General features: G+C 48.9%; 1 protein-coding gene across 2 annotated transcripts; it reads left to right on the forward strand.

Annotated features, from left to right (window-relative positions):
* Window positions 1–627: 627 nt before the first annotated feature.
* ARMC12 (armadillo repeat containing 12) lies at window positions 628–15,112 on the forward strand (the record flags this gene model as incomplete). Of its 2 annotated transcripts, none has more annotated exons than XM_081095040.1 (6): window positions 628–802; window positions 1,484–1,629; window positions 1,839–1,973; window positions 8,439–8,612; window positions 9,057–9,128; window positions 14,024–15,112. In XM_081095040.1, the coding sequence occupies 6 exons, from the start codon at window positions 643–645 to the stop codon at window positions 14,354–14,356; spliced, it is 1,020 nt and encodes a 339-aa protein (XP_080951166.1). In that variant the 3' UTR covers window positions 14,357–15,112. The 2 variants fall into 2 exon arrangements, with proteins under 2 accessions (XP_080951166.1, XP_080951165.1); XM_081095039.1 differs by having other exon boundaries at window positions 643–883.
* Window positions 15,113–16,381: the final 1,269 nt, after the last annotated feature.

A 16,381-nucleotide genomic window follows, 5' to 3' on the forward strand; every position in this document is an offset into this window, starting at 1 on the left:
CTGGAGCTTCTGGTGCCACAGGTTGTACACTGCAGGAGCACATGCAGGTGCTGGGAGCCGGTGGATTTGCCTCTGGACTCCGCAGCACTTTGTAAACTGCATCCCTGTGTTGGGGGGTTGGGGAGGGGGCTGCCTGCAGCAGCTCCCAAGGCCCAGCAGTGGATCTGTGGTGAAGAGATGGCAGATAGGAGGGCCAGGGAAGGGAGGGAACTGGGGCTGCCAGTGGGCACACCCCCAACACCCCTCCCAGAAAGTTTCAAAGGCTCAGCCCAGAAATTGGGCCTCTGCTGCCCTCTAATGGAGGAAAGGCAGCCTCGGGAGCCCCCTACTGGCACCCCACCAGCCTGGCTGCCCTAAGGAATAGGGGAGGTGAAGATCCTGCCCGCCCGGACTTTTTATTCCCGTAGAGTCTTGAGCTTCATTTCCCGCAGCCTCTAAGCTAAACCTTCTCTTCTTCCAAGCTGCTCTGGCTTCCCTGCTTCCCGAGCACCCTCCATCCCAGCATTTCTTCCGTTTCCTTTGTTGCCTGGGTTGCGATTCTTGCACCCTGGTTCCTGGCTCTGCCAGGGTTCTGGTTCCGGAAGGCCCTTACCAGGCGCCTCCGGCCTAGCTCCCACCTGGGCCCAAGGCGGTGTGGAGGACATGGGCAAGAACCTCTCCCCACTGGGGCAACTGAACATCCGCAAGAGTGTACTGGGCTTGACCATAGGCGCTGGGGCCGTCTACCTGCTCTACAAGGCCATCAAGACTGGCATGAAATGCCAACAGCCCCTCTCTACCTCCTCGCCCACCTGCATCGCCCGTGAGTGTCTGGGCCCTGGGGGCAGGACTTGGCTCCAGGAGGACCTGCTCCCCGAGGCCTCCAGTGTGGGAGGGCCCAAAGGTGACTCCAAGTTCCTCCTCTCTCCTTCTCTCCTCCATCTTCCTTAAACTCGCCCCAGCACAGGGGCCTGGGACTCCAGGGGGTCCTCAGGACTCATCTGGCAGACCTTTACACTCTCCATTCACTCTGGCTTCCGGGAAGCCACTGCGTGAGGATCAGGCATCAGCAGTCCCCCCTCCCCCCCGCCCCCAACAAAGGAAAATTGGGGGACCTACATGCCCAGAGCCTGTACTAGTTCATATGACAACTTTGGGCAAAGCAGAAAAGGGCTCCCCTTCTGCAAGACGTGTTGTTGCCATCTGCTGGAATCTCAGGGCCATATGCTAATTAGGATGGAAAACTGCGTGTTACTGCTTATGCCAGGAAACTGTTAGAGTAAATATTTAAAGCTGTGATGTTTATGATGTGACTGACACAGCGTTAGATAAGGTGCGCCGTGCACGCCACACCCTGTCCAGCTGGACGCGGTGGTCCTGCCTGTAGCGAGAAAGCTCTTCAGAAGAGGCAAGGCAGCTTTGCCCCAGGTCCTCCCCCTCCTTCCAACCCCATTCTGTCTGCGCTCCGAGTCCACAGCCTGAACTGGCTGGGTTGGCTGTCTAGGCCTGGCCATCGAGCGAGAGCGGCACGGGGGGGACTCAGGTGAGCTCCGGAGGCTTCTCAACTCTTTGGAGAACAGACACGATGAGTACACCAAGGGCATGATCCTGCACAACATCACGCGCTGTGTGTACTTGCTGGAGGCTGAGGTGAGGGGCGGGAAGCAGGGGTCCCTCCTAGCCAGCCTGGCCCCTGGCGGCTGCAGTCTTGCCTGGCCAGACTGTGTTCCGGGGCCTGTCTCTCCGGCTGATGATGGCGGGAGGGGTGGTGGGGAGAGGTCTTGGTGACATGGGGCGGGGGGCACTGGGCCTAGGACATGCACTGCTCCTGCCTCCTCCGTCTCTCCCGGCACACCTAGGCCTCTGCCTGCACTCCTGATGACATCATGCTCGTGGGCTCCATGCTGGATGACAAGGACAACAGTGTCAAAATCCAAGCTCTGAACACGCTGAAGGCTTTCTCTGGCATCAGAAAATTCAGGCTCAAAATTCAGGTGAGCCCAGGGGCAAGAGGTGGGGCCGAGTGCACAGGATGCCTGCAGCCCATGGGCCCTTTAACGGGCGTAGGACAAGTGGTCACCTTCCAGAAGTTTGTTTGGGGCTGAGTTTACAAACCAGAAATAGGTTTTTCCCTGGGAATAAGTGGGAAAATGGTGGTCACATTCCCAACAGGGTCATTCAAAGCCTTTGACTCTCAGGATGAAACTGGACTGGGCTCTAGGGCTAGGAGTCTCTCAGAACCCCAAATAGCAGAAAGCCCCCTGAGGCTCTTTCTGACACCAACTGGGTGTTCCACAGTTTAACCCGATGCCGACACCACCTGGAGCTGGCACAGGCTCCACAGTTTAAGGGCTTAGTCCCAGCAGGATGCCCCACCTCAGAGGCTAGTCACAAGTCCCAGCACTTCAGCCTGGCCGGCTATAAATTTGGAGGTTCCTGCGATCCCCTTTTTCAGGTTTGATAATTCATTAGAACGACTCTCAGAACTCAAGAAAGTACTACTTATTCTTACTGGTTTATTGTAAAAGATATGACCGAGGAGCAGCCCAATGGAAGAGAGGAAGACTCAGAGGTTCCATGCCTTCTCCCGGCTGGCCTCCCTCCTAGTGCCTCGATGAGCGCAACCCGGAAGTTCTCCGAACCCTGTCACTTGGGGATATTGGTGGAGGTCTCGTTATGTAGGCATGATTGATTAATCATTGGCCATTGGAGGCTGAACTCACCCTTTAACCCCTCACTGCTCCCCAGAGGTCAGGGATGGGGCTAAAAGTCTCAACCCTCTAATCAAGGTGAGGTGGTCTTTCAGGCCACCAGCCCCATCCAGAAGCTATCTGGAGGCATGCCACAAGTCACCTCATTAGCATAAATGTTGGGGTGGTGCAAAGGGGGTCAGTGTGAATAACAAAAGAGCTTCCGGTCACGAAACTGCAAGGATTTTAGGAGCTCTGTGCCTGGAACCAGGAATACTGTCATACCACCCCCCCACCCCACACTGTGCTGGTCAGAGGCTGGGGGCTGGGCCCACCCCATGCCAGCTCCCCCCGCTTCCTGCCACCAGGCCCAGCCTGCCTGTTTCCACACCCATCCTGCTGGCGCCATGGAAGCATGCTTGCTTCCCATCTGCGGTCAGTGTTAGTCTGTCTTGGTCGCATCCCATCCTTGAGGGCCTCTCTCCTGGTCGGCGCTCTGTCTCATGCGGTTGCTCCAGCGCCTTGCCATTGCATTCAGCATGCTCTAGGACAGTGATGGCGAACCTATGACACGCGTGTCAGAGGTGACACGCAAACTCATTTTTTTGGCTAATTTTTCTTTGTTAAATGGCATTTAAATATATAAAATAAATATCAAAAAATATGAAGCTTTGTTTTACTATGGTTGCAAATATCAAAAAAGTTCTATATGTGACACGGCACCAGAGTTAAGTTAGGGTTTTTCAAAATGCTGACACGCCGAGCTCAAAAGGTTCGCCATCGCTGCTCTAGTCCCTCTCATCTTGAAAAGCACAACTTACACCCTGACTGGTTTGGCTCAGTGGATAGAGTGTCGGCCAGTGGACTGAAGGGTCCCGGGTTCGATTATGGTCAAGGGCACATGCCCGGGTTGTGGGCTCGATCCCCAGTAGGGGGCGTGCAAGAGGCATCCGGTCAATGATTCTCTCTCATCATTGATGTTTCTATCTTTCTCTTCCTCCCCGTTCCTCTCTGAAATCAATAAAAATATATTAGAAAGAAAGAAGTGAGCAGCAAGACAGCGAGCCAAGGAAGCACCAAGAGAGCGAAATTCCTTTGTTTAGGACCTTAACTATCTCAGGTTTCCCATCCTTGCAGTGGCCACGCCTATTCTGGCCAATTACCTGTTCCCAGGTGTGATCGACACGTAAGCACCTTCCCACGTCACCCGGGCCTTATGGGCGTGTGTCTAAACGGCAGCTCTCCGGCAAAGCTGTGTAAGTGTCATGCCTGCATTGTCCGCCTCCCCTTTCTCCCTCCCTGCTATCCAGTAACCAGGTTGTTATGACGGTAGCGTTTACACACTGTTGTGAACATTCTTGTACACATCTCCCTCGTGGACATGGGAGACTTTCCCCAGGGCGTGTACGCAGGAGTGGAGCGGCTGGGGAATGCTATGCCCACCTTTTCCGGGCCGGTCGCATCGTGTGCACCCTCTCCCTGCCCGGTACGCACGTTCCGTGGCAGTATTCCCCCCACCCGCCTCCCCGCCGAGCCGTGGTATTTTCACGCTTTAATTTTTTCTTTTGACATCGAACTCTTTTTGGGGAACACACTTCTCTAGGTCTTCACTTTCTTGTCGCCTCCCCTTCATCCCTCAGCCCTCTCAGTTCCCAAAGGCTGTGAGTCTCAGGCTTGCCAGAATTGCCCAGAAGGCTGGTTGAAAACGAAGATTTTGGGGCCCCCACACCCAGAGGCCAGTTCAACAGGGAGCTGTGTTTTTCACCAGCCCCTGGGCGTCGCTGATCCTTCTGCCCCCGGCGCTTGTATCCTGAGGACCTAGCCCTGCTCTTCTCTCTCCCGGTGAGAGCAGCCACGCCCTAGCCTCGGTTTCCATCTGCGTGTGCTCTCCTCTCTGTCCGCGTATGGGGCTCCCCTGACCGCTAGACCTGTGGCCAGCTGCTCAGCTTAGACGGCCTAGTGCCCTCTGACCCAACACATCGAAAATGGAGCTCATGCCCATTGCCCAATCCGACCACCCTCTCCAGAGGAGCTGATCCCATCACCCTCCTGCTTGGGCTTCCTTGAGGCCCTCCACTCCTTGCCCCGCCCCCAGCCATTTACACTGTATGTCTCATGCTCTCCCACTCCCTGGCCTGAGCCATACAGGCTGCTGTTCTCTCTGCCTGAAACTTAACCGACAGCAGGGGTGGGGGCAGGGAGGAGCAGGGTGCTAGTGGGACTGCTGTAGTCCTCACTCCAGTATGCTTGTCTCCCCCTCATGTGGCTCACAAAGGTACAGCTGGTGAGGTTACCTGTCTTGAGTAATACCTCTTGGTCCCAGCATCTTGCATCTCAGAAGCCAAGATCCCTTTAATCATTCAACAAATGCATCCTGGGCACTTGTACCAAGACACTGTGCTAGGCACTGGAGATCGAGCAGTGAGCAGAACAGGAAAGACCCCCTGTGCCAGTGGAACTTCGATTCCGGCCGGGCAAGGCAGGCCACACACAAATAATAAAATGTACAATGAAGCGCTATGGAGACGAAGAAAAGCAAGGAGGTTGGTAAGGACGGCTGGGGTGGAGGTGCTGTTGCCGTTTCAAAAGGAGGAAATCTGTAGGACGTAGGGCTTGGTGAGGAGTTTTTAGAAATGACCCCAAAAGCATGATCTATAAAATAAAGAATTGAGAAATTGGACTTTATGAAAATTAAAAACATTTGCTTTATGTAAGACCCGGTTGAGAGGATAAAAAGATAAGCTACAGACTGGGAGAAAAGGTTTGCAAACCACGTATCTGACAGAGGACACATATCTAGATTATATAAAGAGCTTTGAAAACTCAATATCAGAAAAACAATCCGATTAGAAAATGGGCAGAAGACATGGAGAAATGTCACTGAAGAAGATACACAGATTGCAGATAAGCGCGTGAGGAGACGTTTAACATCACTAGCCATTGGGGAAATGCAAATTAAGGCCACAGTAAGATACAACAATACACCTGTTACATGATCTAAACTCCAAATTAGTGACAACACTAAACGCTGGTGAAGATGTAGAAACTAGATCTATCATACATTGCTGATGGGAATGTAAAATGGTATAACAACTACTCAGGAAAATTGTTTGGCAGTTTCTTTAAAAATCTATAAATTTACTAGAAAAACTCCTCTGCGTTCATTTCTGAAGGGTCTTGGGCTTGATTCTGGTCAAGGGCACACACCTCGGTTGCAGATCCCCAGCCCTGGCTGGGGCGTGTACGGGAGGCAACCAATCAATGTGTCTCTCTCACATCGATGTTTCTCTCTCTCTCCCTCTCCCTTCTGCTCTTTCTAAAAATCAATGGGAAAATATCCTCAGGTGAGGATTCACCAAAAACAAAACAAAACAAACAAAAAACAAAAACTGCCACCCCACCCCCATACCAGCCTTCCTTGTCCCCCACCCTTTACTTTTCTCCATCACACTGTCACAGGTGTAACACACTTCTTACTTTTAAACTTTTTATTTTCAAATAATTATAAATTCATGAAATGAAAACTTGCATTTGTACAAAAACCTGTGCACAATTGTCCATAGGAACTTCGTTTGTAATAGTAAAAAATGAAACAGCCACCGTGAGTCTCAGTAGATCACTGGTTAGACAAACTGGTCGCCCATACCATGGAGCACTACTCAGTAATAAAAAGGAATGAACGGATGCATACAACAACTTGGATGGATTTCAAGAACATTATACTGAGTCAGAAAATCTTAGATGGTCACAAAGTTTGATACTATTTCCATAACATTCTCCAACTGTCAGAATTATAAGATGAGAAGCAGATTAGTGGTTGCCAGCGGTTAGGGCTGGTTTTGGTGGGAAGAGGCATGACTATAGGGGGTTCCACAAGGGAGATCTTTGTGGTGATGGGACAGTTTTGGTGGAACACCCTGTTGATTGCGGTGGTGGTTACATGAATTGACACCTGTGATAAAATGACCTGGAACGAAACACACGCCCCACACCAATTCTGATTTCCTAGTTTTGATGTCGTCTGTGGAAGATGTGATCCTTGAGGGAAACGGGGTGAAAGGCACAAGGTCCTCTCTGTACAGGTTTTGCAGCTTCTCATGAATTTATAATGATTTGAAAATAAAAAGTTTAAAAATAAAAAGTGAGTGACACCTGTGACAGTGTGATGGAGAAAAGTAAAGGATGGGCGACAGGTGGTGTGGCAGCAGCTTTTGTTTGTTTGTTTGTTTGCTTTGTTTTGTTTTTGGTGAATCCTCACCTGAGGATATTTTCCCATTGATTTCTTTTAAAATATATTTTATTGATTTTTTTTTACAGAGAGGAAGGGAGAGAGATAGATAGAAACATCGATGAGAGAGAAACATCGATCAGCCGCCTCCTGCACATCTACTGGGGATGTGCCCGCAACCAAGGTACATGCCCTTGACCGGAATCAAACCTGGGACCTTTCAGTCCGCAGGCTGACGCTCTATCCACTGAGCCAAACCGGTTTCGGCTCCCATTGATTTTTAGAAAGAGCAGAAGGGAGGAGGAGAGAGAGAGAGAGAAACATCGATGTGAGAGAGATACATTGATTAGTTGCCTCCCGTACACGCCCCGGCCAGGGCTGGGGATCTGCAACTGAGGTGGGTGCCCTTGACCAGAATCAAACCCAAGACCCTTCAGTCCGAGGCTGCTGTTCTAACCACTGAGGAAAATGGGCCAGGGCTAGTGTAGCAGTGTTAAGGAAGGAGGGGGTCGGGGAAGCCTCACTGAGGCGACATTCAAGTCCTGAGGGAGGTAGGAGTGAGCCATGAATGTCAGGTATGAGAGTAGAGGGAACAGCCTATGCAAAAACCCCAAAATAAGTGTGTACCGGGCATGTTCCAGGAATAGCTAAGAGGCCATTGTAATGGGAACCAGGAAGCAAATGAGAGAATAGGGGATGAGGGCGAATAAATAATGGGGAGAGAGGGGAATATCGGATTGTAAGCCACTGTAAGGACTCTAGCTTTTACCCTCAATGAACTAGGGGCGCTGGAGCAGACGAGTGACACAGTGACACGTCTGTTGTTCTGAAAACAGATATGGCGTTGGGGGTGGGGGTGGTGGGAGCAGGGCGACCAGAGGCTATTGCAGAAATCAGATGCGAGACGGTGGCTGGGAACAGGGTGGTAGAAGGCGGGTGGTGAGACGTGGCTTGATGGTTGATCGATTTTGAAGGTAGAGCCCACAGGATTTCCCGAAGGATTGGAAAAAGGGTTTGAGAGAAAGAGAGTGATCAAGGAGGGCCCGATTTTCGGCCCGAGTAATGGAAGGAAGGCGTAAAGAACAGCTGAGACAGGGAAGGTGGTAGGAGGAGCAGGATGTGGCTGGGCGCTTGTTAACTCGGGGCTCGATTAGGCATTCTGGGAAAGAGGTGGCTTGGCACCTGCATATGTGGCGAGCTGAGGAGAGGTCTGAGCCAAACTTGAAAGGCAGCAGCTTAGGGATAGCACTTCCACTCAGTCTGGATGGTATCACTAAGGAGTGATGAAGACAGGAGGGGCTTGGGCAGAAGGGCCAGGAAAGAAGACTGAAAGGGAAGCCGAGTGAAGAAAGCATCTCAAGAATATGGGAATGGTCAACTAGGTCAAATGATGTCGAGAGTTTGTCGGATGGAATTTTCTATTGGGTTCGGCTCAGGTGTCCTGGGTGTGGGCCGGGAAGAGTGAAGGCAGAGGCTGGGGTAGTGTGAGATCATCATATAAAAGCAGACCCTTCTTTTACCGCCCCCCCCCCCTGCCCCAGGAACACTTCATCAAGGTCCTGGAGCTGATAGCCACCATCTGGGACTCAGAGCTGCACATCGCTGGCCTCAGGCTCCTCAACAACCTTCCACTGCCTGACTTCGTGCACCCACAGCTGCGACGGGTGATGCCTGCCTTGATGGAGATTCTTCAGTCAGACTATCACCTGGCACAGGTGCCCAGGCCCTGCCCTCCTGACCAGCTCTGGCACAGCATCTAGAGCAGTGGTTCTCAACCTTCCTAATGCCATGACCCTTTAATACAGTTCCTCACGTTGTGGTGACCCCAACCATAAAATTATTTTCGTTGCTACTTCATAACTGTAGTCTTGCTACTGTTATGAATCATCATGTAAATATCTGATATGCAGGATGTATTTTCATTGTTACAAGTGGAACATAATGAAAGCATAGTGATTAGTCACAAAAACAATATGTAATTATATATGCGTTTTCCGATGGTCTTAGGCGACCCCTGTGAAAGGGTCATTTGACCCCCAAAGGGGTCGCAACCCACAGGTTGAGAACCGCTGATCCAGAGGGAGGAGAAGAGACTGTGTCTTCTCTGCTCAGGCCCGGACTCACCTGCCTTCTCATGTTTTACGATTTCCGTCATTTAGGTGCAAGCCATCCGACTGCTGAGCCACCTGGCACAGAAGAATGACCTTCTCTATGATATTCTCAACTGCCAGGTGAGAAAGGCAGTGCTGAGGGGCTGATGGGTGCCAACTCGGGTACTGGGGAAGGAAGAATTCTCCAGACAGACTTCGCCCTGACAAGACGGGTGTTCCTCTTCCTGCCTGTGCGCTAGGCACACTGAAAAGCACTCCCTTCTCCGTCCTCCCAAAAGAATCAGAATCAGTTTTGTTGGGAGGAGGCTCTCCTCTGAGGGTCTTTCTAAACTCTGAGAATGAGGAACACAGGTGACAAAACAGAAGTTCATGTAGTTACTTTAATATTAGGGAAAAGTTACTTATAACAAAAACCATTATTAGGAATAGATAAGGTCACCACCATAATAATGAATGGTCCAGGGGGCTAAAGCCACTCTAAATTTATTTATTTATTTATTTAAATATATTTTATTGATTTTTTACAGAGAGGAAGGGAGAGAGATAGTTAGAAACATCGATGAGCAAGAAATATCGATCAGCTGTCTCCTGCACACCCCCTACTGGGGATGTGCCCGCAGCCAAGGTACATGCCCTTGATAGGGAATTGAACCTGGGAACCTTCAGTCCGCAGGCCAAAGCTCTATCCACTGAGTCAAACCGGTTAGGGCGCAACTCTAAATTTAGATGAACCTAATAACATAATCTCAAAATACAGTGGCAAAACTTGATAGAATTACAAAAAAAAGATTTCTCTTTTTTTTCAGTTTTGTTGAGGTATAATTGACAAATAAACTTGTAAGATAGTTAAAGTATACAGTGTGGTGATTAACATGTATGCATTGTGAAGGATTCCCACCCATCACCTCACATCTATTTTTGGGGAGGAGGGAGTGGTGAGAACATTTAAGTTCTAATCTCTTAGCAAATTTCAATTATATAATACAGTGTTATCCACTAGTCAACATGTTTTACATAAAGCCTCAGACCTTATTTGTTTTATAGTTTAAAGTCTATACTCTTTTACCAACTGCTCCCTACTTCCCCCTCCTCCAACCCCTGACAACCATTTGTCTCTGCTTCTATGACTTTCCTTTTTTTAAAAAAATCTTTATTGTTGAGAGTATTACAGATGTCCCCCCTCTTTCCCCCATCACCCCACTCTCCACCTGGTTCCTGCCCCACCCCAGGCCTTCCCCACCCTACTGTCTATGTTCTTAGGTAAGCACTTTAATCTCTCCCCCCCACCTCCACCCCCTTCCCTCTGAGATTCGTCAGTCTGTTCCATGCTCCCATGCCTCTGATTCTGTTTATTCACCAGTTTCTTTTGTTCATTAGATTTCTTGTTTGCTTTTTATTTTTCGATTTGATTGTTGATAGATATGTATTTGTTGCCATTTTATTGTTCATATTTTTTATCTCTTCCCCCTCTCCCTCCTCTTTCTCCTCTTCCTCCTTCTTCTTCAATAATACCCTTCAACATTTCATGTAATACTGGTTTGGTGGTGATGAACTCCTTTAGCTTTTTCTTATCTGTGAAGCTCTTTATCTGAACCTCAATTCTAAATGATAGCTTTGCTGGGTAAAGTAATCTTGGTTGTAGGTCCTTGCTATTCATCACTTTGAATATTTCTTGACACTCCTTTCTGGCCTGCAAAGTTTCTGTTGAGAAATCAGCTGACAGTCATATGGGTGCTCCCTTGTTGGTAACTAACTGTTTTTCTCTTGCTGCTTTTAAGATTCTCTCTTTGTCTTTAACCCTTAGCATTTTAATTATGACGTGTCTTGGTGTGGGCCTCTTTGGGTTTCTCTTGTTTGGGGCTCTCTGCACTTGCTGGACTTGTAAGTCTGCTTCTTTCACAGGGATGGGAAGTTTTCTGTCATTATTTCTTCAAATAGGTTTTCAGTACCTTGCTCTCTCTCGCTTCCTTCCGGCACTCCCATGATGTGAATGTTGGTACGCTTGAAGTTGCCCCAGAGGCTACCTACAGTTTCTTCATATTTTTGGATTCTTTTTTCTTTTTGCTCTTCTGGTTGGGTGTTTGTTGCTTCCTCATATTCCAAACCATTGATTTGGTTCTCGGAATCTTTTACTCTACTGTTGAATCACTGTACATTGTTCTTTATTTCGGTTAGTGTATGCTTCGTTTCTGACTGGTTCTTTTCCATGTCTTTGACATTCTCACTAAGATCCTTGAAAGTCTCATGAAGATCCTTGAGTAACCTTATAACCATGGTTTTGAACTCTGTATCCAGTAGTTTGCTTGCTTCTATTTCTTTCATTTGTGACATGTTTCTTTGTCTCCCCATTTTGGGTGCTTCCCTGTGTTTGTTTCTATGTATTAGGTCAGGGGTCCTCAAACTACGGCCCGCGGGCCACATGAAAATACAAATATTTTGTTTTTTTACTTCAAAATAAGATATGTGCAGTGTAGATAGGAATTTGTTCATAGTTTTTTTTTTTTAAACTATAGTCCGGCCCTCCAATGGTCTGAGGGACAGTGAACTGGCCCCCTGTTTAAAAAGTTTGAGGACCCCTGTATTCGGTAGAGAGAGCTAGTATGTCTCCTGGAATTGGTAGAGTGGCCTTGTGTATTAGGTGTGCTGTAGGGCCCAGTGGCTCAACCTCCCCAGTCATCTGAGCTGGGGACTCTAGGTACACCTCTGTGTGGGCTGTGTGCACAGTCTTGTAGTTGAGCCTTGATTGCTGTTGGCATCTCTGGGAGCAGTTGACCTCCAGGCAAACTGGTTGTGAGGACAAGCTGTGACTACCATAGGAGCACTGCTGTGCAGGAGACGAGACCCAGCTGTGAAGAAGGCAGGCTGGTGCTAGTGCCCGGTCTTGCGCCTTTTATTGATAGGTTTGGGGCATGCTGTCACCAGCTGCAGCTTGTTTGAGAGATTTTAGCAAAGTCTGAAACCTGAGCCAGGACAGGCCATTCATATGGAAAAGCTGCTGCAAACAGCTTGGGTGGGGCTGCGTCTCAGGGAATCCCCAGGGTGGAGCATCAGTGTGAAGCAGGCTGATGGAAACTCAGATATGGCTGCCAGTCAGCCCTGTGACAGGCTAGGTCCCAGCACAGGAACAATGACCCTTGTGAGCACTCCCTTCTGGGAGAAAGCCGCCCTCAAGTTCCTGCACCGATGCCAGACTATCCAGTTCCTCCCTGCATGTACCTGGGTCCCCTGGCACTGGAGCTCAGAAGAAGTGGGATAGTTTAAGTCAGTGGTTCTCAACCTTGGCTGCACATTAGAATCACCTGGGAATCTTTTTAAAATCCTGATTTCTGGGCCTCATTCCAGAAGATGAGGTTCTCCAAGGTTGAGAACCACTGGTTTAAGTTTGTGTACAGGCCCTTTAAGAGGAATACCTGGGACTCCAGCAGCTTATGTGTCACTCAGCCACAATACCCACCGGTTTTTACAGCCTGAAGTTACAGGGACTTCTCTTCTCAGCTCTGGAACTTTGGGTGGGGGTCTGGTGTGGGGCTAGGACCCCCTGCTTCTCTTGGGCAGTCTCTGCAGAGACGATCTTCCTCCCGACTGAAAAAACAGCCCTGTGGGTGCGGGACTAGTCCATTCAGTGCCTTCACCCCTCCTACCAGTCTCGATGTGCTTTCTTCTTTACTTCTCTAGTTGTAGGACTTCCATTTAGCCAGCTTTCAGGCAGTTCTGCGCAATGGTGGTTTTGTATTTTAGTTGAAATTTTGATGTAGTAGAAGGAGGCAGTAAGTACAGGTGGTTACCTATGCTGCCATCTTGGTTCCTCTTCCTGACTTATCTTTTTTGAAAGATTCCACATAAAAATAAACATGATACCATGTATTGTTTGTCTTTGTCTGTCTGGTTTATCCCTTAGTATAATGTCCTCAAGGTCCATCCATGATGTCACAAATTAGCAGGATTTCCTTATTCCTCACAGCTGAATAATTATAAAGAAAAATTGACGAATCTACTACCACAGTGGAAGACTTGGAAGATTGTACTCTTTCAGCAATTAATAGATAAAATCCTAAAACCAGTTAAGGCAGTGGTTCTCAACCTTCCTAATGCCGTGGTGACCCTTTAATACAGTTCCTCATGTTGTGATGACCCCCAACCATAAAATTATTTTCGTTGCTACTTCATAACTGTAATTTTGCTACTGTTTTATGATCATAATGTAAATATCTGACATGCAGGATGTATTTTCATTGTTACAAATTGAACATAATTAAAGCATAGTGATTAATCACAAAAACAATATGGAATTATATATGTGTTTTCCAATGGTCTTAGGCGACCCCTGTGAAAGGGTCGTTCGACCCCAAAGGGGTCGCGACCCACAGGTTGAGAACCACTGAGTTAAGGGTCTACTTGCTGGAAATAACACAAACCAGCAAAAGACATACTCAGAACACTCTATAATTAGTGAATGCACATTCCTCTCAAAAACACAAAACATTTATAAAAATTAACCACACATTAAACCTTAAAGTTTGTCATGACATATTTCCTAGAATTAATGTTATTACCAAATAACTCATGTCTTATGACCACAGGATAATTATGTTAGAGAACTAGAAGCCCGGTGCACAGATTCGTGCATGAGTGGGGTTCCTCTCACAATCTGGGGCCCCTGGGGGATGTAGCAGTGCTGAAGCGGCAGGCTCATTCTGGCTCCACTGCTGCCTGGCTTCTCTCTGAGTGGTGCTCCCACTGTGGGAGTGCACTGATGACCAGGGGGCAGCTCCTGTGTTGAGCGTCTGCCCGCTTGTGGTCAGTGTGTGTCATGACGACTGGTCCTCTGGTCATTTGGCCATAATGGTCGTTTAGGCTTTTATATTTATAGATGATAATGAAAAGAAAATTAAAAATGCTCCCATACAGTGGGCTCTGAAATTAGGTATATTAGGGACTTGAGGCAATAGGAAGATGGAAGAACTTTAGGATTTGTCTTGGATTTCATTGCCATCCTCTCTTCATCCCCATCACAGGTGCACACCAACTTTCTGAACCTGTTCCAGGTCAAACAACCAGGGAGCCTGCTGTTCGAGGTGCTGGTGTTTGCCGAGCGGCTGAGTGAGGCCCGGAACACGCCACACTACCGTGCCGTGAAATGGCATTACAACGAGCAGTCTCTGCATGAAGCTCTCTTTGGGGAAAAGTCACGCCTGGCAGACCGACTGCTGGCCCTGGTCATCCACCCGGAGGAGGAGGTTCAGATCCAGGCCTGCAAGGTCATAGTCAGCCTGCAGTGCCCCCAGGACATAAGAGGGAGGTCCTCTTCCTGCATTACTGGTCATCCCTGTTTTAATAGTGGGGAATAAAAGTAAGGAGAGCCAATAAATGAGTTTGGGAGAGACGCTCGAGGAGCAGTGTCTGTCCAGGGCCTCCAGGGCTGGTGGAGATTTCATCCAGCTTAGCCCATGCCCCAGAGCATGACAAAGGCTGGGCCTACCTCCCCACACACATCCCCACTTCCCTGTTTGGGGGACAGACTCCCTTTCCTCTTGCTGCTTTTCAAGTTGCAGTGTGGAGCCAGTGCTTCCAGGGAGCTTCCGGGAGAAGGCAGGCTTGGGGACTGAGGCCAAAGATAATCAACAACAGATAGTATAACATTGGATTACTCAGGATGGGCGAGGTTTTGCTGCAGTAACAAACGACCTCCAAATTTTAGCAGCTTAAAAAGGATCAAGGTTATTTCTTATTCACACTCTGTGTCCATGGGTGGGGGGTAGGGGGTGAGTGGAAGGGCAGGCGAATGTTTTAAACTATCTTCTCTCAGGGGCAGGCTGAGGGAGGCTCTTCATTGTGTTTCTGCAACTCCTACTAGAGAAGGCAGAGGAAGTGTGGCAGTGATCACTGGCTCTTAAAAGTTCAACCACACCCCACTGCTGTGGCTCAGTGGTTGAACATCATCCTAAGAACCAGGAGGTCACGTTCGATTCCTGGTCAGGGCCCATGCCCAGGTTGTGGGCTCAATCCCCAGTGCGGGGTGTGCAGGAGGCAGCCAATCAATGATTCTCTCTCATCATTGATGTTTCTGTCTCTCTCCCCCTCTCCCTTCCCCTCTGAAATCAATTAAAAAAAAAACTAAAAAAAAAAAAAGAATATAGTAATAGTACTTACCTTGTGAAGCTGTTGGGAAGATTCTATGGGGATTATCTGAGTTAATGAATATCAGGCGCAGAGTTGTGCCTGAAGAGGTGTTCATCAAAGATGGGCTCTGAGGAGCTAGGAAATGCTCGTTGAGAAAATGAAAGATTAGCGTGGAAAGGCCCTTGGAGAGCGCTGAGTCCGACGTCTCTCCAGTCTCTTTGGGTAACAGGCACCAGAGAGTCCCAGAGTCCCCTGCGAAGCGCCCTGAAACGCCGCAGGAAGCAGAGGGCGTGTGTAATATAAACTCACACCGTGAAGTCTCCGTAACAGGGAGACTGCCCGACCGCGGTGGCCACCCACTCAGGTTTGCCCATGCACGGCATTTCCCACTCTTCATTCCCTGTGTTATCGGTGATCCCTTCCTGGCAAGCACACAGTGCTGGTGCTGGTTGCTCATGGCTTAAGACAACATCATGGGAGAAAACCCTACAATTGGAGCTAGTCACAGTCTGCTGGTACTTGCTTTAGAAGGCAGATCATGCTGACCAGCTATGGATCTCCACTGTCCTTCAGAGGCAGGATTGAAAGCCACCATCTAGTCCAAGGCCAAGCCTGGCATTTTGCTGAAGGGAAAACAAGCCCAAATAGGGAAAGTGACTTGCTCAAGGTCACATGACTGGTCTGGGGCACAAAGAGGATTAGAGCCATTTAGTCTTGGGTGTGTGTGTGTGTGTGTGTGTGTGTGTGTGTGTGTGTTAGTTTGGTTAGTCCCCATCTGAGGATAGTTTTCCATTGATTTTTAGGGAGAGTGGAAGAAAGAGGGAAAGACAGAAAAGAAACATCAATGTGAGAGAAACACATCGATTGGTTTGCCTCCTGCACGAGTCCTGACCAGGGCCGCTCTCAGCCAGCTCCCTGTGTCCCCATGTCACCTGGGTACTGGTCCTCACCTTCCACTGCTCCTCCCACCACATCCCAGCAGCCATTCTGAACATCTCACGTCTACCCAGGCTTCCAGTGTCCACTGCTGCTACCCTGATCCTGACGTCAGGACTTTTGGGTAGTCATGTTCCGACTCTGGTCTCCATCACACCAGGATACGCTTAGAACCCACATCACATCATCTTCAAAAACCTTCGGGGGCTCCCCACTGCCGCAGGGAACTTTTTCTCAGCCCCAAAGCTAAGTCACATAACCCGGCAAGTAAAAATGTACTTATAGCCAAAGCAGGTGGAGTTTTGTTCTCAGAGATG

Source organism: Myotis nattereri (assembly GCF_964212035.1).
Source record: "Myotis nattereri genome assembly, chromosome: 6".
In the NCBI taxonomy this organism is placed as follows: Eukaryota; Metazoa; Chordata; class Mammalia; order Chiroptera; family Vespertilionidae; genus Myotis; species Myotis nattereri.